Here is a 25,823-nt window from a genome sequence, read left to right as displayed (position 1 = left end):
AGAGGGCACCATCCTACAGAAAATTCCTACCTCTACACTCTCTCACCTAGTGAATGCCCTCAGCCTGTTTATGAGGCCCAGATGACTAACAGCTCCACCCCCTCTGGCCAGGATTAACCACACAGGTGTTGAGCATGTCACTAATTGGGTTTGTTTTTCTTCTGTAGGTGGTGATGGGGACTTATCCCCTCACCAGGCCCAATCAGTTGCACCTGTGTAAACCCAGTGACAGAAATAAACACTTATCATTGAGAGTATAGTGTTTGTAGAACCTTCATGCTACAGGAGGATGAATCCAGGTAACCTTTGCTAGCCTGGCAGTTGCTGTAAAAACACCTTTTTGCTTGTAAACTGGGCACATTTTGCTATAGAATTATTGAGACACAACGAACATGGAATCCCCAAATGTCACTTTCATAGAGCATAGCTTCATTTCAGCTGATTCTGAGGACAAAAAACCCCCTATCTTTGTGAATCCAGATATCTGGTTTAAAAATTGCTGTCCAGTTCTTTTCCCCCACTGCTTCAGGTTGTTGTTGTTGTTTTTTGAGGGGGTGGGGCGAGGAGAGGGCACTGCCGTATTGAGAACTCTCTTCCATAGAAACCCTTGCCTGCTTCATCATATATTCCACATGAAGCAGTGGAAACCACTGCTAGATCTCTTCCCATGCAGTGTATGTAACCCTCACAGCGTGTGGTATGCAGTACTGGTGCCACTTTTGGAGTTCTGATGTTTTCTGTGTAAGTGAGCAAGGTACAGCACTTACTTTTTCATATCAAACTTTATCTGAAGATAATATTAAGGTTGCAAAGTTAAGCTCTCAAAAGTAAGGAAATACTTAAGACTGCTCATGCAGTCTTAACTCTGCCTGCTGGTAGGCATCCATTACAATAATATTTAATATAAGCTCTAATAACACCATCAAATACTATTTTTGCAAGACCTCCTGCCTCAATCATGTGCATGCTGGATAGAATTATCATGTGGTTAAGGCATTAGATTGGGACTCAGAAGATCTGGTTCTTATATTACTGCCTCTGCTACAGGTTTCCTGTGTACCACCTTGGACAAGACACTTAATCTCTGTGTGCTTCAATTCTGCAAAATGAGGCTAATACTAATCCATGTCCTCATGGGATGCTGTAAAGATGAGTTCATTAAAATTTGAGCAGTTGAATACTATTATGATGGAGCTATAGACAACCCACAGATCAGACATTCTGCACTGAGTGAAGCATAGTGCACAGCAAATGAAGTAGGGCCTTCTCCTAGCTCAAATTCTGTTAAATTAGAACAGTGGAAATCTGGATAAACTCCAGAAGCAGAGTTAATTTAAAGCAAAATTTGGTCCTCATTGTGTAGGTTGGTTGGTGTGCAGTACAAAGGGCAGCTAAAAATAACTTACACACAAATATGTACAAGTATTTATTCATATTTTCATGGATTAATTCCTTTAAAGAAAAGTGATTTAAAGTGTTAGTTGGCAGCAATTAGCAACCATAGCTTTCAACTTCACTATTCTTACTAATTTTAAAATATTACACTCTCTTTCTTCATGTATGGTGTTGCACTCAACTTGTTCATTGATAGAAGCATTGTTTCTATGGAAATAATCATCAGTGAAAACTACTGTAATACATAAGCACCAGGAGGCTGCATTATGTTTGTGCATTCAAACATTGGATTTTCTTGACTCTTAAGAGCTTAAAATTGCAACCTCATTGTTCTCACTGCATATTCTTTTGCTCTGTGTTTGTGTAAATATTCGTGTATGGCCCAAATTTTCAAGAATGACTAATGATTTTGGGGTGCCTGTCACAGGGTCAGGTGCGGCTCTAGCTTTTTTGCTGCCCCAAGCACAGCAGTCAGGCTGCCTTCGGTGGCATGCCTGCGGGAGGTCCCTGATCCCGCGGATTCGACGTACCTGCCGCCGAATTGCCACCGAATCCGGGGGACTGGCGGACCTCCCGCAGGCATGCCGCCGAAGGCTGCCTGACTGTCGCCCTCGCAGGGACTGGCAGGGCGCCCCCCAGCGCTTGGAGTGCTGGTGCCTGGAGCCGCCGCTGCACAGGGTGCACTTACCGTTAGTGGCACCTCCTCCTAGTTACTCTGGGAATTCGCTCTGGCCAGGCATTTCTCCCTCATCTGGCGCTATCTCTCCTATCATCCTCTGATTAGGGTATTCCCCCTTTATGACTTGGCCTGCCGGTCAGGACACTATATGGTTCCCCCTGGGGAGGGGTTACGAAACCTTTCCAGAACAAATTATACTAGGCAATCCACTGTCCTTTCCCTAGTCTGTGCCACATTCCCAGGCCCACCCTCTTCTCTGGGTTTCAGCTCAGTGGCTCTCTAATCAACAGACAAGGGCTACACTCCTGTTTCTTGCTGTTTTCCCTCCTGAGCCTTCTCCTACCTTCCTGGCTCTCCATGCAGGGCCGGCTCCAGGCACCAGCTTAACAAGCAGGTGCTGGGGGCAGCCAAGGGGAAGGGGCAGCACATCCAGCAATTCGGTGGCGGGTCCCTCTCGGAGGGAAGGACCTTTTGCCGAATTGCTGTTGAAGAAGAAAGCTGCGTGGCTGAGCTGCCGCCGGTTGCAATCACAGCTTTCCACCCCCCGCCAGTTGGGGCTGCAAAAACCCTGGAGTCGGCCTGTTCCTGACCCCTTGGCGCCCCCCGCAGGCAGAGCATGGGATACACCCAACAGACCATGGCCGAGTCCCTGCAGTGTGTCCAGCAGCTCCAGGCCGACCTGGGGGGCACCGAGATTTTGGCACTGCTATGAGCCATTTACCTCAGCCCCTGCCGGGATGGGCACCTGCCCCAGGTACCAGGGGCAGCAGCAGGGCTCGGAGAGGGGCTGGGGGAGCCAAGGTAGGTTGGGGGGGGCTTTCAGAAGGGAATGGGGCCAGGGAGAATAAACTCAGAGACTTTCAGGCCAGAAGGAATCATCCTGATCATCTCATCTGGCCCCAACCCCCCCACCCCCCCTGTGACACCTCCAACCCCTGGGGCTGAGTCACCGATGCCCCCAAACCCTGACTTACAGACATCAGGGCCCAGAGCCCCCCTAGTTACACCTGTTCAAACCAGCAAGTGCCCCAGCTGCTGAGGAGGATGAACCCCCCAGAGTCTCTGCCAATCTGACACTGGGGAAAATCTCTTCCCCACCCCACATGTGGGGGATCTGTGAGCCTCAAGCATGGGGGCAAGACCCCCCCCCCCAGCCAGCCCCTGGGAAGGATTCTCTGCCCCTTGGCTTGCTTGAGGAGGCTGTTCCTGAACTTCCCGAGGGGGAAACCCTCAGAGACGTGCAGGGGGCTCTGCGGGCAGCTGACAGGGGGCCAAAGGGGGTGCTTGGAGAGGGGCTGGGAGCTGGGGAGCAGGTGATGGGTGCTTTGGGGGAGGATCAGAATAGGACTGGGCCAAAAAGAAGCCAGTGTCCCTGGGGGTGTGAGCAGGGCGTGGCAGGCAGGAGCTGGGGGGCAGCACTAGGTGCTGTGCTCAGCTCTGGGGGGCACCCTGCAGCCAGAGACAACATGCGGGGGGTCAGGAAGGAGCTCCCAGAAAGGTGTCCACAGCAGTTGGGCAGGTTAGTGTCTCCAAGGGCTGGGGAAGAGGTAACAGGTGGGGGTTGGGGGTCACAGAGACAAGGGAGGTGGTCAGTGGTCACTGTCTGTCACACACACACCCCGCCCAGGGAAATGTCTGGGAGAAGAGCTGGGGGGGGTCTCATGGGGCTGGGAGTCTCTGGGGGCGGGGGTCAGTGGATCAGGTTCGCAGGGGGCTGCCCCCATTCCCGGGGGAGAGGGGTTTCCAGGGGGATTTGGAGTTCCTCTCCAGAGCCTGCATCCCCAGCCAGAGCCTGCACCCCAACCCTCTGCCCCAGCCGTGAGCCCCCTCCCACACTACGAACCCCTGGGCCCCACACCCACCACACGTCACCTCCATATTGCCGCACATAACAAAATTAATTCCACACATGCATGTAACATTGCTCCATACACCGCTCTCCGGGGCCCCATGTCACCGCGCCCCCGCTGGACCACCTCAAGAATTGACATCCAGGGAGGGAGACTCTGCAGGGATGAAGCCCTGAATCAGGGGGATGGGCCCAGACTGGGTGTGGGGGGGTTACCCCGGATACAGGGGGCAGGACCCAAAGAGGATGGAAGGGGCCCCTGGACCCAGGGCCGGCTCCAGGCACCAGCTTATCAAGCAGGTGCTTGGGACGGCTGCTCCGGAGAGGGGCGGCACGTCCAGGTATTTGGCGGCAATTCGGCGGACGGTCCCTCACTCCGGCTCGGAGCGAAGGACCTCCCACCTAATTGCCGCCGCAGATCGTGATTGCAATCGCGGCTTTTTTTTGTTTTTGTTTTTTTATTTGTTTTGGCTGCTTGGGGCGGCCAAAACCCTGGAGCCGGCCCTGTCTTCATGTTCGTCAACCTCCCCACTCCTAGTAACTACATCCTACTGTCCTACAACCCCTTGCTGATCTCAGCTCCTAAGCTTTATCCAGGCCCCCCCAGTTCCTGTCCAGCTGAGCCTCGTGTCTAATCAATTCCCTGCTCCCTACCTCCTTCTCCAGGTGCAGCCTGGGCAGTTAATTGGCCAACCTGGCTATCTTAACCCCTTCAAGTCTTGTGTGGTGTGGATGCCCCATTACAGTGCCCAACCTGAGATAGATTAAAGCATGTCTGGATTTTCAGAGGGCAGCTAGTCAGTACTCCATGAAAATGGTGTTTCTTTAGGTTTCCCAACGTAGGCCTCCAGAACTGCTTAGTCACTTTTTTAAATGTGGGTTGTTTGCCTGTGCATGCATGTGGAAAGTGCTCAGAAACTATGTGAGGTAAGTATCAAAATATGGGTATACAGAATATAAAAAATAAATACAAAGAAAAATGAGATGCATGAGGGTATGGACTTCAAACAGAATAAATGGTTTATCTTAAATTTATGCTAGTGATAGACTATAAAGTTAGCAGTGATGTATCAACCCTTGAAGCTATCTTCATGATTGATTTATATAGAGAAATAGTAAGGATTACCTCCTTTTACAAGGAGTGCCTCTGCATTTATTCAGCCCAAAAAAGATGTTTTAAATAAAGAGAGAATTTCTCAGTTAAAAGAAAAAAAAGATCTTTAATAGGACAAGAGCACATAAGAGATTTATTTTTTTAACTGAAGAGACTGCATTTAAAAACACTGAAGATGATAAATCAGGTTATGCTTATCTACAATACCTCAGGAAACGTGGTGACGTCTCGCCTCTATTATTAAACACAAAAGCTTCATGATACAATGTTTTCGTTAAAAAAGAATACTGATGAGATCATATTTGACTGCATATTTACCACCTTATCTACTATATGAACGACTACTGTTCTAGTGTCACTGGCATTGCAGTTATGAAATAAGACTAGGGCACAATTATCATGCAGGTTTTTACTCTAGTGCTCTCATGTTACATTTCATACAGCATTCACTCTTGTATTTCAGTTAACCTTGATGTTTTACTAATGCCATTTATAAGTCTGATGTCAAATGAATGTAAGTGCTAAAACTTAGTCACCTGCCTAGAAAGCTTTACTGAAGCAAACGTAGAACCCTAGGAGTATAGGGTATGGTTCTAACAGCTAAGTTAATAGATATTATGGCCCTGACTTTTTTTCCCCTCCTTGTCACTTGCACCAGTGTACATTCAGAAGTAGCTCTACTGAAGTCAGTGTAAAACTTGTGCAAACAAGAGGAGAGTCAGGCCCCGTGTGTCTGTGCACTAACACAGTTGATTTACATTAATTAGAATTCAAAGTTTTGCTACCCATGGCAGAAAATAAAGTCCAGCATTCAGATTCTTAATGTAGTTCTTAGCTACCAGCAAGAAAATGCAGGGCCGGCTCTAGGTTTTTGGCCGCCCCAAGCAAAAAAATTTTTGGTTGCCCCCCACCCCCGCCCTGGGCTCTCTCTTCCCCCCTCCACCCGCACCCCCTGCTGCCCCAGCCCTGGGCTCTCTCTTCCCCCCACCACCCGCACCCCCTGCTGCCCCAGCCCTGGGCTCCCCCCCCACCAGTGATGACTCTGCCCGCTCCCCCATCACCTCCAGCCGGTCCGGTGCTGGCAGGGTCGGGGTAAGCAGCGGGGCTCCTGGACCGCGCCTCAGCCCAAGGTCCCTTCATCCAGGGCTCCCGCCTCCAGGACTGGCTGGGACCTGGGAGGGCAGAGAGAGGGGACCGCCCCAGCAAAGGGCTGAGGAGCCGGGGCAGGGTAGCCCCAGAGGCAGCGGAGCACCAGAGAGCGGGATTCAGGCCCCGCACGACAGCGCCCCGCCCTCTATGGCCCCGGTGCAGCTGCTGCTTCTGGCCGCCCTGCCACAGTCCCTGGGCAGCTTGGGCCGCTTCGCCCAGCCCTGGCTGCAGCTCTGGGGGCGGCCGCCCTGCAGCACCTGCAGGCGGCTCTGTGTGCCCTGTGGGGTGTCCCCCAGCTGAGTATCCCCCACTCGAAGCCTGCCCGGCCCAGCCACAAGGTTTGGGCGCTGCTCCCCCGCGGCACAAACCGCAGCGGCTACAGGGTGCCCCCCGCGCATGACCCGCTGCTGCTGCCAGGGCTGGCTCTAGTCTTTTGCCGCCAGCACACACAAAAAATGGCCAGAATGCTGCCCTTGAAAATGTGCTGCCCCAAGCACGTGCTTGGTTTGCTGGTGCCTAGAGCCAGCCCTGAGAAAATGCATACACAATAATTAGGCAAACTGAGTTTGAATCCCAGCAGAAGCAACAAATGTTCATGGTAAAGCTTAAGGGTATTATGAGTAGTCATGATGACTTGCTCACTAATTATTTGTTCTGCACTTAGCTACAGTTATTTTGATCTAATGGTTTTATCAGTGAATAAAGTTATTCAGTTTTCCTTACAGAAGGGATTTGCAATACCTAAAGCTCTCATATACCTCTGATATTCTTCTCTCTGTTTATTTTCCCTCATCCAGTTTTTGATGAGTCACTGGATTATCTCTTAGTCCCAAACACAGTTTGGTAACAAGCTTTACTCGTGAAACATCAATTTTAAAAAACAGGAGAAAGTCACATCAGATTAAATTGGTATCTGTGAATCTAGCTTTAAAACATGTTTTTAAATAGATCTTCCTGGTACGTGACTTTTTCAAAGCATTACCAAAAGGCTGGTATCTGTGACTCACTTTAAAAAAAAACACCACCACATTTTCATGAAACTATTTTTGACACAGTTTTCTCACCAGCGGTAGTTGCACTGGGTCCAAACGCTGTAGAACTGCTCTTCCTCTAATATCAACACCAGTGAAGTGCACACTGCTGTATTCTCTAGAAATGGTATGAGGGGAATAGCAAATGTAGTGCAATAACCCTGCCCCAAGACACAGATGACGATGGATGGAATCAGAAAGTAGAAAGAAACTTCTAGAAGAAAACCTGACATCAGTGGTCCTTTGAATTCTGTGAGGTACCATATCTAGTATGAACTTGAAAAGCAAACGCATTTGGCCATGTTATGTTCCGTGTACACCAGAGCAACTTCACTGACTTCTCTCTGCTCAGTGGGAGCAGATTACTTTACCCTACAGTTCTATTCCACATTATACACTAATGGGAGGAGGGGTGAGGGAATGTAATCCTCAAATAGACATTCAAGTCAAATTCAACCCAAACGGTTAGATTTTATTTATATATTTTATAAAAAGATTTTACAGGCAGCTTTTTCTACTCCAGATTCCGGTGACAAGCTCTGACCCTAGGTATTTCAGAGGAGAGCACACACCTGTGCTCTCAGCCCTATTACATCGTACTCCAGCCCGAGCTCTCAAATCTCATCTACAGTAAAGAAGTAAATATCTTATTTTGAATGGTGGCAGTCTGTATTTGAGAAATATCCTTCCTTAAAAAATAAATAAAAAAGACTATGTTGAATAGAAGTTATATTGAATTACTGAGAAACAGACCTTTCAATTTCATTTTTCATGTTTTTGTTTCAAGGTTATAACTTTTTGTAATTATATTTTGACACTTGTTACTTTTAACACCCATAACAACTGTCACCCATCAAATTCAGGCGGTTGCTAATTTTATTTTTTGAGGAGGTGGCAGGGGAGTTGTAGGTGGTTTTGTTTTGGAAGGATTTGCCTAAGAGGAAAGATTTAAAAAAAACCCTTTAAACGTTTTAAATGACACCTGAAAGGAGAACCTGTGGGAACAGCCCATTATCAGAAGTCCTTCATAAAACATGTATGCGTTTGGATTGGCCAGAGAGGGTAGATTACAGTTCATCCGCTTCAGATAATTCCTTTCCCTTCATGCTATATTTCTTGGAGTTTAATTGTTTGATTTCCACACAAAGGACATTAGTGTTACTGCCCAACCTGATGACTGCTTATGTTGGGGGTGGCGGGACTGAGTGGATGTGTATGTATACACACATTGTAATTTTTTTCTTACAAATAAAGAGCGTTTTAAAGAACTTAACGGTAACAGAAGAGTTCATTTTCAAGCAATTCCAATCAAAGCAGTTTTTTAAAAAAAGATCACGTACACTTTTGCAACCCAGGCCTTACTCCTGGGGGAATTTTCATCACTGCGCAATGCAGAATTTTGCAGAAATTAACGTTGTGCACACAGAATTTCCTTTCTCCACCAGAAATGGGCTGCTGGACCCAATAGAGCCCAGTTCGCCCATATAAGACACTGTCAAAGGGAGGGAGCTAGAGGTTTCCTGGCAGCTGCAGTTCCCAGCATGCCCTGAGAGGAGATGGTGGTGCGCAGGAAACTCCATGCAAGCCTGAGACCAAGCATCAGGCTGTTTTTCCCTCTGGCTCGCTGGGCGGGGGAGGAGGTTGGGTGTCTAGGCAAGGGGGAGGGCATAGGTGGGGAGATGGGGTACAGCTATCTGGGCCAGCAGGCAAGGGGGTTTGGGTGTATTGGCTGGAGGGGCACTGTGGCTGGGCTCTGGGGCAGAGGGGTTGTAGTTGTCTGGCCCCCTGGCTGGACTCTAGCGTGCGGGGGTCAAAGAAACAGGAACTGGGTTGTCAAAGGGGTTTCTTTAACTCTCTACTTCTGGAAGTAATTTTGTATGTGTCTGTATTGTTACAGACTCACTTGCTGACAGGTATTTTGAAATAAATTACCAAAATAATTGAAACTGGTGTGGTTATGTAGTGTTATGTTGACAAATAACATTTGCAGAATTTTAAAATATTTGGTGAATTTTTTTTTTATTTTTTTGGTGCAGAATGCCCCCCAGGAGGAAAGCCTTGCACAGTTCTTGTGCATGAGAAACAAAGTGAAACTAACTAGGAAAAAAGTGAAATGGGATGTTTTCATGCTCCACCAGAGAGAAATTCCAAAAAAGTAAACATTATAAATGGTGAAGAGCAAATTCGACATAAACCTCTTTTAGTTTTACTAATCTGGAGTGTTCTTAGTAGAATCTCTGGCCTCAATCCTCCAAGCTGTTAACTTCAGTGCCTTCATGGAGCCCTAATGAATTCCAATAGGGCTCTGAGTACTCAAAGGGTTTTTGTGTAGAACAGCTTGAAGAACTGGGGTTTAATGCTTTATTCTGAAGGCTTTTTTAAAATGAAAAAAATGTAATTATAAAACAAAAGGGAAGGCTTAGTGGCACAGCATACAAATACCTATGGCAGAGTGCCACAAAGACTATATCTGCTCTTGCAGCACACAGCACGATCAACAAGAGGGTAAATTTTTCAATAAGGGCCAGATTGATATTGACTCATGTTGACCAATACATTACACATGAATAGTGCCACTGAAGTCAATGGGACTACTTATGGAATCAGAGACTAGGTGTGAGCAAGGGTATTGCAATCTGGACCCCAATGAACCATAGTATAATGTTAATTTCTTGAATGATTATGCAGTTTATGCTTTCATTAATAAAACTAATGGCAAAAACAGAAAGCCAGATTTGTCACATGCACCCTAATGGAAAGACAACACCAAACTACAATTCTGAGGTAAACATTGCCTTGGAGAAAGCTATTTTATATGGTTTTAGGGAATGCTGTGCTAAAAAAGAATTTTCTGAAACTAGATGTATAAGATAAGATGGAGTAAGTCCCATTCTGGGTCTCCACTACCAGAAACTTCTTCCCTGATCTGAGCTCATGATATAATCTGTTCCCCTCTACTGCCTTATTGAAGCCACTCTGTGAGAGAGTAGACACATTGGGAGGTCAAGGGAGAACAATGAAGTGAGCTGTGGAGTAAATCCAACAGTGCTCAGAGAGAATAAAAAGCATGAAGCCTTCAATTTTTTCCACTTGGAAAGGTGGTGTATCACTCTGCCCCACTGAGTGACTGGGCAACAAAATGGCAGATGAAATTCAATGCTGATAAATGCTAAGTAATGCACATTGGAAAACATAACCCCAACTATCCCTATAAAATGATGGGGTCTAAAATTAGCCATTACCACTCCAGAAAGAGAGCTTGGAGTCATTGTGAATAGTTCTCTGAAAACATCCACTCAATGAGCAGCAGCAATCAAAAAAGAGAACAGAATGTTGGGAATCATTAAGAAAGGCATAGATAATAAGACGAAAATATCATACTGCCTCTATATAAATCTGTGGTACGCCCACATCTTGAATACTGCGTGCAGATCTGGCCACCCCATCTCAAAAAGATGTATTGGAATTGGAGAAGGTTCAGAAAAGGGCAACAAAACGTTAGGAAGCAAACAGCTTCCGTATCAGGAGAGATTAATAAGATTGGAACTTTTCAGCTTGGAAAAGAGACAACTAAGGAAGGATATGATAGAGGTCTATAAAATCATGACTGGTGTGGAGAAAGTAAATAGCACTTCCTTATTTACTCTCTCATATAAGAACTAGGGGTCACCTAATGAAATTAATAGGCAGGAGGTTTAAAACAAACAAAAGGAAGTATTTGCACAGTCAACCTGTGGATCTCCTTGCCAGAAGATGTTGTGAAGGCCAAGACTACAGCAAGGTTTAAAAAAGAACTAGATAAGTTCATGGAGGAAAGATCCACCAATGGCTATTTGCCAGGATGGGCACGGATGGTGTCCTTACCCTCTGTTTGCCAGAAGCTGGGAATGGGCAAAAGGGCATGGATCACTTGATGATTACCTGCTCTGTTCATTCTCTCTGCGGCACCAGGCATTGGCAACTGTTGGAAGACAGGATACTGGGCTAGATGGATCTTTGGTCTGACCCAGTATGGCTGTTCTTGTATAACTAATACTTAACTTGACTGCTGAAAAAAATTACCTATTTTGCTAAGCTAGTTTAACATATCATTGATTGATGGTGAGTGAGAAAGGAGGAAAATCCATCCTGTTAGCTGTAGGATGTCTGGAATTTTCCTGTTCTAGAGCTTATTCTTTGCAATGAACACGTAACTGCCAGTGCTAAAAAGAGTGAATAAAATAGCAAAAGAAAAATTGTGAGTGGTACACCTCTACCCCAATATAACACGAATTCGGATATACCATGGTAAAGTGGCGCTCCAGAGGGGCGGGGCTGCGCACTCCAGTGGATCAAAGCAAGTTCGATATAATGCGGTTTCACCTATAATGCGGTACGATTTTTTGGCTCCCGAGGACAGCGTTATATTGGGGTAGAGGTGTATAAGCACTCCTTTCTGTTAAAAAAAATATCAAGTACAAAACACCAGGATTGTGTACCCATAAAATACAGACAAAAATATAATCATTTGGTAACTGATCACTTTAAGTTATATTTGTTCTCCATCAACCTAACACTTAAAAAAAAAAAAAAAAGGAGTATGACAAGATATCATCAGAGCTATAATACCCCTCCTCTGCAACCTTATGAGTTCTACCCAATACTGAGTTTACTCAAAACTGAGACCAGCCCTCTCCCTGCTGTGGTGGTGGTGAAGTCCCCAAACACTTAATCCCACTCTCCCACCCAAAAATCACATGACACTGGAAAAGGCTATTTATAGAGAATGTGTTTTAGGACTGTGTAGGTACAATTGCATTACTGATATTAGGCCAAGTCCTGCTCATTTGAGCAATCTCATTAAAGTCAATGGGACTACTGGTAGGATTTGGCACACATACCGATGTGCATATTACTGATGTTTGAGTTTCTTGGCTACTTGTGCTCCTTTTTGATAGTGAGAAATAATCTGAACAAGGATGAAGCAGTTAATGAAAAGGAAAAGCAAGCCAGCCAGCCAGATAAGTAAAAAGGTATTCTTTCCTTTAAATTCCAGAAAATATGCAGGTGCCAGCCATAGTGCCTGTCCAAGAAACCACAGAAGGAGAAGCAAAACACCCCGCTGCCAGGACATTCTCACAACAGGCATTACAAGGGGCAAGAGGCAGAGGTACCAAAGAAAATATTGGGATGTGCACACTTTGTTAAAACTTACAAAAATAGCAGTATGTAGGAAACAACAAAAGACAAGGTCCTTGTAATAGGCTAAAGACACAACTAGAAGAAGGAGCAGCTGTGGCAGGAAAGCTGCAAGTCCTAGGGCAAAACTCCATTCACTCTCTGCAGTCAAGTACAGCATGTAGAAATAGGGGGAGAAATTATGACGGATATCCCTCCTGGTCAAATGGTAGAGGTAGGTATGTTCCAAAAACTCCCAACCATAGATATAATAAAATGAAAGGCTCAAGGCTGCAAATGTCAATCCACTAACCGCCACGAAAAACAATACATCACGGCTCAGCAGCCTTAAAATAAGCTGCCAGAAGTGGTCCACAAGAGAAAACTTTGATTTTTTTAAATGGACAGTATCTGTTGTCCCTTTTCCACAGCATCCATTATTCTGTAGATGAAGGGCTACTGGCAGGGCATAAGTCACTGGGTAAATTTTCATATGCACTGAAAAGCCATAAAATATAGCAGATTTCACTATGTTTCCTTTTTCTATGTAATACATGGTGGCAAGCACAAGTACTGCTACAAGAGACTCTGCATTTCCTCTGCTGGACACAGCCATTGGTAGAGGATTGAGAAGCCAGAAAGCACAGTACCCGAAGGCTTTGCTGGTGTCCACTCCCCTGAGCAGCAGGATTTGGTATATGAGGTATGCAGCTATTATATCACCAGTAATGAAAAGCAGCTTTCCATAAAGAGGAGTAAGGTAGATGTTTGGAGTTAAGATCCAGCCCAGCAGAGGGGTGTAGCGGTAGGTCGCTCTTCGGTATGGGGAGCTCCCCTCTGTTACGAATCTGGCGGCATCTGTGAACACGTCATAGTCAATGTCCGTATATTTCACCAGCATGGTCCTGTCTTGATAGACTCCGTAAAAGACTAGAGCAAGTCGGAGGACGACAGCCGCGCCGATCAGCACATCCCTCCTCAGCAAGGCCGTGGCCACTTCTTCCCCGAGAGTCTGGTGCGATGGCATCGTTGTGTGTGTGTCACAGTGCAACTCCAGAGGCCGAAACCGGACCGACCCTCTGCCCAGGCTGCTGCCGAATGCGAAGCTACCCTCGGCCTCTCCGCCCCTCCCCTGATACCTGCGGGCCGCCCCGGGGCCACGGCGAGGGGCGCTGCCAGCGGGAGCGGGGGCCGGGCTGGGGCTGACCAGGGTGGAGGCAGGGCCCTAAGAACCCGGGGCGCGCGTTCCGGCCCGGCGCTAAGAGGCGGCGGCCGGGCCCTGCGGAGCCGCCCGCGGGTGTGAGCGAGGCAGCGCGCGGCCCCTGAGCGCGGGGCGGGATCGGTACCTGGCCCGGCCGGGCAGGAAAAAGGCTCCCGAGCTGCCCCGCGCTCTCGCCGCGGGGAAAGAGCCCAAACCGCCACTGCTTCCGCGTTAGTGGGCGGGGCACCAGAAAGCCCCGCCCCTCCACTAGCGGCAGAGGAGGCAAGCGCTGCCAGGAAGGGCGCATGCGCATTAAAAACCCTGACACAGCTGCACCTCCTCCCAATATTATTATTAATAACAATAAGCAGTACTCACCCCCGGGGATATTTCTTGCTGCTTTTTTGCAGCACTCTGCAAGTCCTGATCTTATTGTACAGAGATGAAAAAAAATAAAGGACTGTTGGGAACCTGTCCTGTACCTCATTTCGGTCCCCCAGGTACCCACATTCTACCTGGCTGAAATTTAGGTATATCAGAAATGAAGTATCATGGAAGTTCCGCTACAGTGCAAGATATTTACACTGAGGGAATGGATTCCACAGTATTATGTTTCCTGTATTAATATTTTTGGGGGTTTCTCCTTCTTCGGGTCTGCGTCACACATTGTGTGGCATATTTAGGCTTTGGCAGGTTGAAAGCCACACCAAGGACAGGGCTCTGTACCATGTTTGGGATTTTATCCCCTGTGTCCCTTTCTCATTGTATCACACAGAGAGGAGCTGCCTGATGAGTGGAACCCTCCTGCGCACCATGTAGGTATATGGGAGGCTGCAACGGAGTGTGTGAGATAGGTGCAAAGAGGCAGTTGTTAAAAAGCTAACTTCTCTAATACCAGGAGCTCTCTTCTTTTTCTGTCTTTAATAACAAACAACAATTTTAATGGTGGCTGTTCCAATGGGAATAAGCCAGCAAAAACTTAACACAAAAATCTAGATCACATTAACTGTGTAATATTACAACAGTACACAAAGGATTTATTAACATCCCTTTTTCTACACAACATATGTGGCCTCCCTTGGTGGGCTCAAAATGTGCTCACTAAGCCACAAATTGTGGGATTAATATCTGCTATACGCACCAAAATTTGTAGCTTCAGATCCTATAATAATTGGCATGGGGCATCAAAAATGTTTTAACATCTTATCCCTTGTTGGGTTCAAGACAGCCACTTATCTAAATAATATATCCCCATGTCTATTTGTCAGTTACTGTACATTTCTGTTTCAGGCAGGATGCTACTTATTATGACACTATTCTTGCCATGTCTCTCCCTTCCTCTAGGATTTTGCACAACTCTTCCTTGCCACCTTTTATTGGAACATAGATTATCATTTCCACTCCTTTGAGAAAATATCTTATTGTGACAAAACTGATTCTTTCCTGCCAGGTTAGATTTCAAATAGAGTTTGGGATTTGAAAGCATGAATATACAGTTTGGTGTGACTAAGATCAATAGTTTAATGGTACTGGATTTAAAAAAAAAAAGCCTTTGCTAATTCACAGTGCTGTGAAGTCTAGCTTTGGCCAGGTTCTGTTATCCATGCTGAGGCAATACTCCCATTGATTCAAAGGGAACAAGAATTGTATGACTCTCAGCTTGTCTTCACTCCAGGGGCTATAGTGGCATGGCTGCATTGCCTGGTGTAGATGCAGCCTACGGCTATGGAAGGGGTTTTTTACATTGCTGCACGGAATCCGCCTGCCTGAGCTACAATAACTAGGTCATCGGAAACATATTTCCATCGACCTAGCCACATCTACAGCAGGAGTCAGATTGGCTTAGCTATGGCACTCACAGGTGTGGATTTTTCATACCTCTGAATGATGTAGCTATGCCAATCTAAATGTTTAGATCAGGCCTGTATGAAAAGACAGCCCCTTCCTGGGGCCCTCCTCCTGGGTCAGGCCGTAGCATGAGCAGTGTGTCTGCCTCAATTTCTCCTTTCTTCTGTAGACCCTCAGTAACACCATTCAAGCTTGCTAAGCATAGATAGCCCTTTGCAGGGTTAAGTTATTACAAAAAGAGTCCCACACCTGTAAACCGGAATCCCCCAGCATAGTCCAAACTATATATTCACTCTTTCAAATCACAACACTCCAAGTACAGCTCCATGTCTCTCACCGTGCCTCCACTTTCCAGTACAGCTCCAGCACATCTCAACACACTTCAGCCCAGCCAGGGTGTTTCTCTCCACCCTGTTTAATCCTCAGGTCTGGTTCTAGCTCTCCCCTACAAAGATCAGCAGGCACACCTCTTCATCAGTCTCCAAGCCTTAACCCTCTCTGGCCATCTGGTTTCAGCTCTCCAGCTCAGTAAACCAGCAGGCAACTCCGTCTGCTGCTCGCAGCTCTCTCCGGTCATGGCTTTCTAGCCTGGGGAAGTTTGTAGGCGACCCCCCTTAACTGCCTTCCACCAGTCTGATGTGAATCTACTGCTCACCACTCCTTCCTTAAGGGGCACTTCCTCCCTGAAGCTCTCAGCCCAGCTTTGCTAAGCTCTCTACCTTCAAGACTCTACATTCTCACATTTGGTTCTGAACTCTAACTCTAGGCTCTCTTCTCCCTTGGTTTGGGCTGTCTCCGATGTACAACTCCCTGGGACAGTCCCATCCTCCTCATTACAGCAAATGAGGTCACACCTGGACTGAAACAGGAGCGCAGAGCTTGATTTCATTTGTGAGTGTTTAACTGGATCCTGAAAAAAGAAAAGGTAGATAACTGCCTGCAAAAGAGGAATGAGGTAAATAAAATAGTGAGTCTGCTTCAGCTACTGTTCTGTACCAGTGTGATCAAATGATATTTTCTGAGCTAAAGAAGCCATTGATTTGACTTATCAATAATTTAACATCCTGAAAGAAAGCTTGAAGCTCTTCAAAATAATTAAGATTCTTCCTTTGAAGCAGTTTGCTTCAGGAGTGGTACCTGCATGCTAAACCTAATTGATCATGATGTATAATGATTTAGAGCAGGAAGGTAGTTTTATTAAAACCATGAATCTGTTGTTTCTGTAAAACATTGTTTTTATTTATACAAGCTACCAGGAGCCACTTTTATAAAATGTCAGGAGATAAAACTAATAGAACCATTAAGACTGACGTTGGTTGACTTCATTGCACATGAAGGGACAAGTAAATTGTGAAGAAGAATGTGGTTTCAGCCACAGTGGCACATAAAATATAAACTGAATAGAAATATTTATGCATTCCACAGATATTTTCCTTTATCTTTCAGGTCCTTGCTTTGTAATGTCTCAAAGTCTGTGCCTTTCAGATGAGGTCTTAAAAGCTGAGGTCCTGTCTACTCTGTATGTACATTAAAGATTCCATTGTATTTTCACAATAAGAGGGCAAGAGGTTTTTTTCCCTGATCTCATCAAAATTTTCCCTCTTCATATCTTCATGCTGTGTTGGTTGCTACCGTCTCCCTTAGAAGTAGAAGCATTTCAGTGAGGTGGTGTACAAAGACAAAGACATTGTTTCAAAACCCAGCTATGCTACTGTTGTTGTTTAACACTTATATTGTGGTAGCCTCCTGGAGACCAACCAGGTTGGGGCCTTATTGTTCAAGGCACTATACAGATATATAGAAAATGAGTTTACAGTCTAAAAGACAAGGCATAACAGGAGGATGACAAAATCACAGAGTCAGGGATGGAGAAGATGCAGTATCAACAATGATAGAAAATGTGCCCAATGCTTAGCCAGTCAGGAGCAGTAATCACAATTCACCACCCGTCTGGGTGTTATCAGGTTGCTGTTTAGTGTGTGCATTATGGAAGATTGGAGTTTTGAGGGGAGAATTGGTGGTGGCTTTTCAGATTTTGACAGCTTTCTTCAAACTAAAGCATCACAAGGGGAAATGTGGTTGGCATCAAGGCCAGAAAGATGATTACAGTAGTCAGGGGTCAAGATGATGGGGGGCCTGAACAAGAACCTTGGTAGCCTGGACAGACAGAAAAGGTCGAATGTTTGAAATATTATGTAGGGAGAAGCAAGAAGTGGCAGCATTTACAAAACAATCACTTAAAAGCAAGGAAGTAAATGCTGAACAATATGTGGTCAGTGTAAGATCTATTATAAACACATTATTCTTAGCAAATATTAAAGAAATGCACTTTTCATCATACCACAGCTTCAATTCTGACCTATGGAATGGTTTTAATGTATTTTGTTATGTTAATTTTGGAATCTAAATATTTTCTTTTGAGGGATACTATTAAGTGGAAAATACTGTCATTTAATATATTTGTCAACTGACAATAGAGTTTTGGGAAAGTAATTATAATAGTTGTTTCTGGAAAGTAATATAGTATATGTAGTTTGATGGGAAACGGTTTATGGTAGGTTGGACTTGCATTTCAGGCTGTCTTCCTCTACTCTAACTTTCCATATAAATTTGAATTAAATTCAAGATCTTGGTTTTTATCTTCAGGGTGCTGCATGGCCTAGGCCTAGGATATTTTAAAAATTGCCAAAATCTCCTCCAGGATGAAGACCATGGCCGATAACTACATTCCCCTGGCACAATGGAACTCTCTGCAGTTAGGGTAATACTCGACTGTGCAGGAGACAGAACTGTCTTAGGGGCCAGCCCAAGATTGTAGAATGAACTGCCCCAGAAGCTAAGGACCATCAAAACCCACCACCTTCCCCTCCAAGTGCAAGGTGCCTTTCTTTGGCATTGCCTTCTCTAACATAGACACAGATCAATATATATTTAAAATCAACAAAACACACCAAATATATATAAAAAATACAAAACCCCAACCAAAGAACCCCTAAAACCCTACCAGAATAGGACACTCCACTCGACACATTTCTGCCGCTGGGGAGCGGATGAGAAAATAAACATGTGACAGATGTGTAGTCACATGGCATAATACATTATTGGAAGGCACTCAGAAACTACAGTGAGGAGTGTGGTGCAAGAACCTATGTAGAACAGAATAGTGTCACAGGGTGGCTGGCCCCTTTAAGGGGAAAAGGTGCCTCAGTCCACGCGATTTGTTCACCTCTCTGGTGGGTAATAATAAATGAGGTAATGTGATTAACTCAGGCCAGGCCTGGAGATATAAGGGAAAGAGAGCAAGTCACCTAGACTGGTCTTTTGGGGGCAATGCACTCATATGGGAGGATGGTATGCATCTAAATAGGAGGACTTGGTCTGTTAGGTTGAACAGAAGCCTAAGAAGCTATGGATTGCTTGAGAAGCATCTGTAAGGAGCAAGACTGGCTCTTGTAGGGGATAGTAATACTGTATGGGTGCTTCAGCTCTGGGAAGGAAGGCTGGGGATTCCTTACTGAAGGAAGAACAAGAGATGTCCCTGAACCCAGCTTTGGGAAGCAGGGCTTAGGAGGTCTCTTGCTTTAAGGAAAGAGATCTCTTTGAACTGTGGAGCCAGTGGGGTGAAGCTGGTGTGAAGTATTAATGTGTGCAGAATAAATAAACTGATCCTCCTCCAGAAAGGGAATGTTCTAAAATACTATGGACTAGGTGAGTTATTGGAGAGCCCTGTGAAAAAGAACAAAAGTGAGTCAAAGTGCTGCAGAGCTACTCTAAGCCATAAAGGGGTGTTTAGGAAGTAGCTGATAGAACTAACTTGTACATACTGATGTACCTTATTCAAAATGGTCTTGTGGCCAGCTTTTCATATTATGGTGAAAGAAGTATTTTGGGTTTGGGGTCAGAGTTAAAGTTATGGCAAAGGTGATCACTTCCTACTTCTCTGGCAGGGTGAATGATACAGTGTAGTTTACAACACTAGTTAGTAAAGCACTTAAAATATCTTCCTAGAGGAAAAGCACTAATATAAATGTAAGATGGTCATTATTACCTAGAGATTTTTCTGTGAATGTGTCTAATACTGTTGGGTAAATCTATACGCTTATTTACACCCCATGGTAAAAAAGCTGTCTATTCAGACTTCTAATGGAAAAACAATTTCTGTCAATTGTTTAAACTGGTAGGTTGTAGTTTTCACACACAAGTTAGAAGGTCTGGTTAAAAGCTAACTTATGTCTGAAAACTACAGCCTACCTTGTCTTCAGAAGGATTTTACAATGAGACCTAATGCATGTTGTTTATCTCACTTGCCTTTTTTGGCATTTAAGATGTAGCTGATCAGTTTCAAAGCTATGTAGCTCATCATGGTAGTATCTGAGCACCTCCCAATAATGTGTTAAGCAACATGACTAAACATCTGTCATGTGTGTTCTCTCCTCCTCTTGCCAGAGGGAGAAGTGTGGTTAGTGAAGTGTCATGTTTTAGTAAGGTTTATTGTATTAAATATATGTGTAAACAGGGTCTGAATGAGCTATCACCTGACATCTAGTAATGATCTGGGGAAAAAGACTTTAGGAGCAGACCATGTTTGAATAGATATGCCTATTCTGCTTAGGTATGCAGCAGATGGAGCTTCTTTGCCAAAATGATTTTTTTTTTTTCTAGTTTGGGTTACAAATCCACTCTAGTATTTGAATGTGGATAATGAAATGTTATCCTTACTGTACAAGTAAAGGGCAGCAGAACTGTGCTTAGCATACCCTGATTAAGAAGGTCACCCTAAACTGAACCTCACTTGCTAAACAGGCAGTGGTGATGCCAAATCTCAGTGAAGATGAGTGGGTGTGGATTCTGTCTAGGGAGTCCTAGATGCTATTAGCCCTGTTCCTCTCCTCTGTTTAATGAGAGAGAGATGATGAGATTAAATTGAGTCCTTGTTTCCAGTTGATGACTCCTAGAGCTGACATCACTGCTGAGCAGCTCTAGGAGCTAAGCTTTAGACCCAGTGTGGGGAGAGTGAAAGACGGCACAGAGACTGCCCTGGCTGTGTGGTTCTCCACTACCTGCTGAACTCACTAAGAGCTGGGTTAAGTGGCAGAACCTCAGAATGTGATGTCCTGGGGGCAACAGCAGCCAGCGGTGGCAGAGAAGCAGTGGTAGCAGAGAAACAGTGGCAAATATGAGCCAGTTGCAGCAGAAGCATTGCCTGATGCATCCTGGGGTGAGAGGTTGACCCCATGAATGCACCTCTGATCTCTGGGTCTTCACTAACCAAGGATAGACAACTGTGAGTGGGGTGCAGTAGAAGGAAAGGGGAGTGTTGTGTTAAAGGAGCATTTTTTTCATCAGACTTTCCCAGCAAAGGACACTGACCAATGCACAGTGAGGTCAGGCTTGCTTATGGTCGTGTGCTTTTGAATGTGGTGGTTTTGTTTTCCCAAGTAAATACTTGGTTCCCTTTCCCTCTTAATAAAACTTCTTTTCTTTATACATAGACTCAGTGCTTGCAAGTGGGGAAGTATTGCCTCTTCCAGGTGTCCAAGGGTGATAAATTTTCCCAGATTACTGGGGGGGAGGGCTCAATGTGGTTGTATTCTGTATTGCTAAGAGGGACCCCTAGATATTGAACCCATCCTTTGTTGCTGCTTACTCTACCTGGCAGAATGGTTACATTTGTGTTGCTGTGTTTATATGACAGAAGGCAAGGTCAAATCCAGGTGGGAGGAATAGTGCTGACCTCACCTAGCTACATTGTGGTAAAAACTAACTGCTTCATATCTCCACTAAGTTTACAGAAAGATAACTGTTATTATCTTGCTATTTAAAAAAACCTCGCCTTATTGGCAGTGAAAACCTACCCAAAAATTATGGGGCAGCCTAGACTTTAATTCAACCAGCTACCTCATATGACAACTACACCCTGCCTTATCTCCACTAGGATTTTACCTTGAGTTAGCTGACTTGAGTTAAGAGCACACACCCCTATTTTTTTTTTCTCTTCAGTGAAGACAAGGCCTAACAGAGGTACTCAACCTCATCGCTGCCAGGTTTAGCCTGTGTTTACTCCAGAGAAGGATTCTAGGGAGAGGAGATTTGGGAGTGAGCATGTTAAAGAGTGGCCAATTAGCCAGCAGGGAGGAAGTGAGGAGGATTTGGATGCACAGGAAGAGGTCCTGGGAAGGGGAGAGGGTTGTTTGGGATATGGAGCAGATGGCTCCATTTTTGAGGGATCAGGGCTAGGAACCCATAGTGTCTGTGTGTGTGTGTGTGGGGGGGGGGTGTTAATTCTTTCTATGCTGCTGTCTTGTGAGGTGGTAGGAAGGGAAGAAGAAGAAACTGGTGGGGGCCCAAGAGGGCTGGAAATCAGCCACATGTAAAGCTAAAGACTGTTGGTGAATAGGCCTGACCCTTGGAGGATGGACTATAGCAGGCAAGAGACTAGTGTAGACAGCTGATTCTGGTGTTTTCCTTTGGACTCTGATATAACTCCAGACAGGGTGGACTTCTGACTTAGCTAGAGGCAATCACACCTGCCTGCTAGGGTCTCTGCAAAAATCACATGCCCTTGTCCCACCACGTAAAGTATTTGTGTAATACACGGGGGAAACTGAGGCACTCACACAGTATTCCTACAAAACGTTAAGAAAATTCCCACTTTGTCATACTAGTCTATACCAGTGTTCTCAATATTGCAAAGATCCACCTTGTCTGCTAACACCCTAAGTACTACCCTATAGTATCCCACTTGAAACACCCCCATTTTATTATTCCCCACCACCAACTGTATTTTGAGATGCATCCATTACATAGTCTTAAACCATTCAATATCTGTTGTATTGATTTTGTATAGTACTAATTTCTTTTGGTCAGCATGTCAGGCAGTACTTCAAATGTTTACAGCAGTCTAAATATATTATGTCAACACAATTACTTGAAGTACCCAAATGTGATTTCATAAAAAGGTCACACTTGATAAGATCTTTTTTCCACAAAATGTTGGCTGGCATTAATTATGCTAGCCTCCTTTATTTCTCTTTCGATTGAGTCCTTTATCATCCATTCCCTGATTTTGCTCTATAGTAACACAGGTCATCCTGCTTACTCTTTTTTAAATATTGGCATGATATTATCTCTTTTCTCATCCTCTTGGAACTTCCCTGGTAGGCCAAAAGCAAGGAGCAAAGAAAGAGGAGCATAGTACATGAAAAGAAACTGAAGTGGTGAGACTGCAGCAGAGCAATCTGTAGTCCTTTGCCAGATACAAAAGGGATTGTCATTTATTACTCTCTCATTTTATTTAGGGCATAGCAAGTACCTGCAGCCTGGCCTTGTCTTCCACTAACAGCTAGTCTAGTAATGCTTTCTTCATCCCATTTCTTTTCCAACTCCAGTCACCTTATATTGTCACTATATTTACTTGTGACATTTCCCTGTTTGGGTGCTTCAGCTCTGAGAAGGAAGGCTGGGGACTCCTGAGTGAAGGAAGAGCAAGAGACGACCCTGAATCCAGTTCTGGGAAGCAGGGCTGAGGGGGTCTCTTGCTTTAAGGAGAGAGACCTGTTTGAACTGTGGAGCCAGAGGGGTGAAACTTAGATGCTTGGTGGTGATGTCTGTAGATGGAGGTGGAAGAGAGACAGGTGAAAGTAAGCCGGTATGGCGTACCAGTAAAAAGTGGCCGCCGATACTGGCACATACACAGCTGACTTTAAAGCGCTGCCGCGGCCCCCTTTTGCCCCCCCACCCCGGCTGCCGAGGGGTGTGTGCAAAAGGAGCAGCTGCCCCAAGGCCGGCAATTTAAAAGGGCCCAGGGCTCTGACTGCCGCCGCCGCTACCACAGCAGCAGCTGAAGCCCCAAGCCCTTTAAATCGCCACTGGAGCCCAGGGCGGCGCAGGCCAGGCAGCGCGGATGGGCTGGTTGCGGGATGCTGACCCTCCCAGCCCTGCCCCTTCCGCCTGAGGCCCCTGTACCGGTAAGTGTTCAATGTTACTTTCACCCCTGAAGAGAGAGGACAAGCATGGCAAACATCTTTCCCTTTATCATGTTCTTTCTTCCCATTTGGCTGGTGAGCATTACCTCATCGTAGTCCCTGACTGACCAAGAGAAGGGGGTGACTCATTCGAAAGTCCAACAGATCCTTTGTTGCTGCCTAGGCCAGTGTCTTTTGTTCCTGTGAGGCTGGGCTGGGTTTGTACCATACATGCCCTGATGAGGTGTGAACTGCCCCTCTGTTCCTGGAGAGTTTTGGCTGGGCTTATTTTAAGCCATGAGGACACATTTTCAGTCTCATAACTATAGATATGAAATTACAACCTATAACATTACAATAACAACAATGCTCAGTGCATCATGTGCCTTCCGAAAACACCCAACATGACAAACTTTGCATTGGATACCACACAATCTTATTATAAGTATGAACATAGGGGTGCAGGGAGTTCCCCCGAGATACAGAGTATCACATTACTGGGGCGGCATTCCGCTTTTTGCTTCGGCAGTTGCGCTCTCAGAGGGTTTTTTTGTTTGTTTGTCTGTTTTTTCGCTTGGGGCGGCAAAAAACCTAGCGCCGACCCTAGCAAGAATGACTTTTTTATCAAAAAATTCTCTAATAAACGCAACAGTCAGTTTTGGCTCCTTTTGGAAATAGTGCTTTTATTTTTATGGTTTGCTAAAATGTTTTAAAATTTATTTTAAGAAAGTAATGGTGTAGTTCCCTGTTTTCACCTTTGTGTGCAGACCTGATTAATGAAGTAGAAAATCTAATAATTTGATTTCTGTATTGCTGTGCCATTCAACAAACCTTAGACGTAACTGTCTTGTCTCATGAATTTGTTCTAAGTATCTCCAAGTTGTAGTATCATACTTGTTTTTCATAGCCAGGTCCATTACAAGCAGAGAACATTTGTAATATAATTATTTTCTCATGGTGGTTGGCAGGCTGGAGGCCTTTTCCCCCCACATCTCCCTTTTTTACTAGTGACATACTGATCTGTCCACTCCGTGTTATGTTTTCGTAGAGTGCACAGAAGGCATGTAGACAATAGTAGGGGTTAGTTCTCTTTTGAAGGCTTCTTTAGCTTTCCTTGATTCCACTAAAGGCATACAGACACGAACATTCTGCTCTTGCTGAGGAAGTAGTTAGAATGACACCTCCCCTTTGCAGAAATAAGGGTAGTGTTTCACAAGCCTGTTCAGTAGTGGGTAAGCAGGGCCTGTCATAGAGGTGTGAGAGACCCTATTAACAGTTTTCAAGTCCATACAAGGTTGTTACAAGGAGGAGGGAGAAAAATTGTTCTTGTTAACCTTGAGGATAGGGCAAGAAACAATGGGCTTAAATTGCAGCAAGGGCGGTTTAGGTGGGAAATTAGGAAAATTTTCCTCGCTGTCAGGGTTGTTAAGGACTGAAAGAAATTGCCCAGGGAGGTTGTAGAATCTCTGTCATTAGGAATTGTCTAGTTATTACATAGTCCTGCCTTGAGTGCAGGGGACTGGACTAGTTGACATACTGAGGTCCCTTCCAGTCCCACACTTATGATTTTATGAATATCTGTGGACAGAGAGAGAGCAGGGTCCACTCTTCTTCTCCCTTCCATCAACTTGCCATAGTTCTCTGAAATTTAGGCTAAACTAGGACAACACTCAAGTACTGACTAGGGTGTGATGGCCCATTATGTTTCAGTATGCAGATCCATTTGTGGGATTATGGAGTTAGTCAAGTTTTTCATGGGGGGGACTTTGCTCCATTTACTTTATGTAGGCTCTTATTAACTTCTTTTTGAAAATCCAAGCAAATTATGTTCACTGAGGCACTTATCTACATTTCCCTGAACTTCGTCAAGAATTCTGAAAGGCTGTTGAGGCTTCATTTTCTGCTACAAAAACTGTATTGGGTTGGCTAATTGAAGCTTAAGGAAGTATAAGCATCTCTTTTTAAGGGAGAAAGATAGGGGAGAAATGCTAAAATGTAAAAAAGTAAAAGCCATTTTAGGGAGTTATCTACTAAGTGAAAGTACAAGCAAACATTATTTAAACATCTTCATTTCTAGGAAAGAGCAGTGCAAAACCCAGAGTTTCACCTGCTTCTTTATTGTCTCTCACATTGCCTAATAGCTGCTAACTCCATTAGCAGTTCTGCTCATCCCTTTTGTTAGGAGGAAATTATCTATAGTTCTTCACACCTCTAATAATCTATATCTTCCTTTCCATTCAGCTATCCCCCTTTCTTAATTAAGTCCCATGTGCTGCAAATAGACCAGGTAACCTTTTCCACCTTTAATACAAAAGTTCCCTTAGTAAAACCACATTGTTTGCTTAAATCATTCACAACATCAACAACACCTGTAACAAGATGGCAATCCAGTGATTAAATTACATTTTCTGAAAGACCAAGGCCCCAGGGTCAAAG

At 45.0% G+C, this 25,823-nt stretch overlaps 1 protein-coding gene across 1 annotated transcript; it reads right to left on the bottom strand.

The window, feature by feature from the left end:
- Positions 1 to 7,668: 7,668 nt before the first annotated feature.
- PIGM (phosphatidylinositol glycan anchor biosynthesis class M) lies at positions 7,669 to 13,840 on the bottom strand. Its single transcript, XM_065589125.1, has one exon. It carries the CDS (start codon positions 13,399 to 13,401, stop codon positions 12,109 to 12,111), a length of 1,293 nt encoding a protein of 430 aa, XP_065445197.1. The 5' UTR covers positions 13,402 to 13,840; the 3' UTR covers positions 7,669 to 12,108.
- Between the last annotated feature and the right edge of the window lie 11,983 nt (positions 13,841 to 25,823).

The sequence above is a fragment of the Chrysemys picta genome, chromosome 3 (genome assembly GCF_011386835.1).
Source record: "Chrysemys picta bellii isolate R12L10 chromosome 3, ASM1138683v2, whole genome shotgun sequence".
Taxonomy (NCBI): domain Eukaryota; kingdom Metazoa; phylum Chordata; order Testudines; family Emydidae; genus Chrysemys; species Chrysemys picta.
Note: the sequence above shows the minus strand (reverse complement) of the source record. Positions and strands in the feature narration are given on the sequence as shown.

Coding starts and splice junctions, on each gene's coding strand:
- PIGM (XM_065589125.1), bottom strand. CDS start 13,401: ATGCCATCGCACCAGACTCTCGGGGAAGAAGTGGCCACGGCCTTGCTG.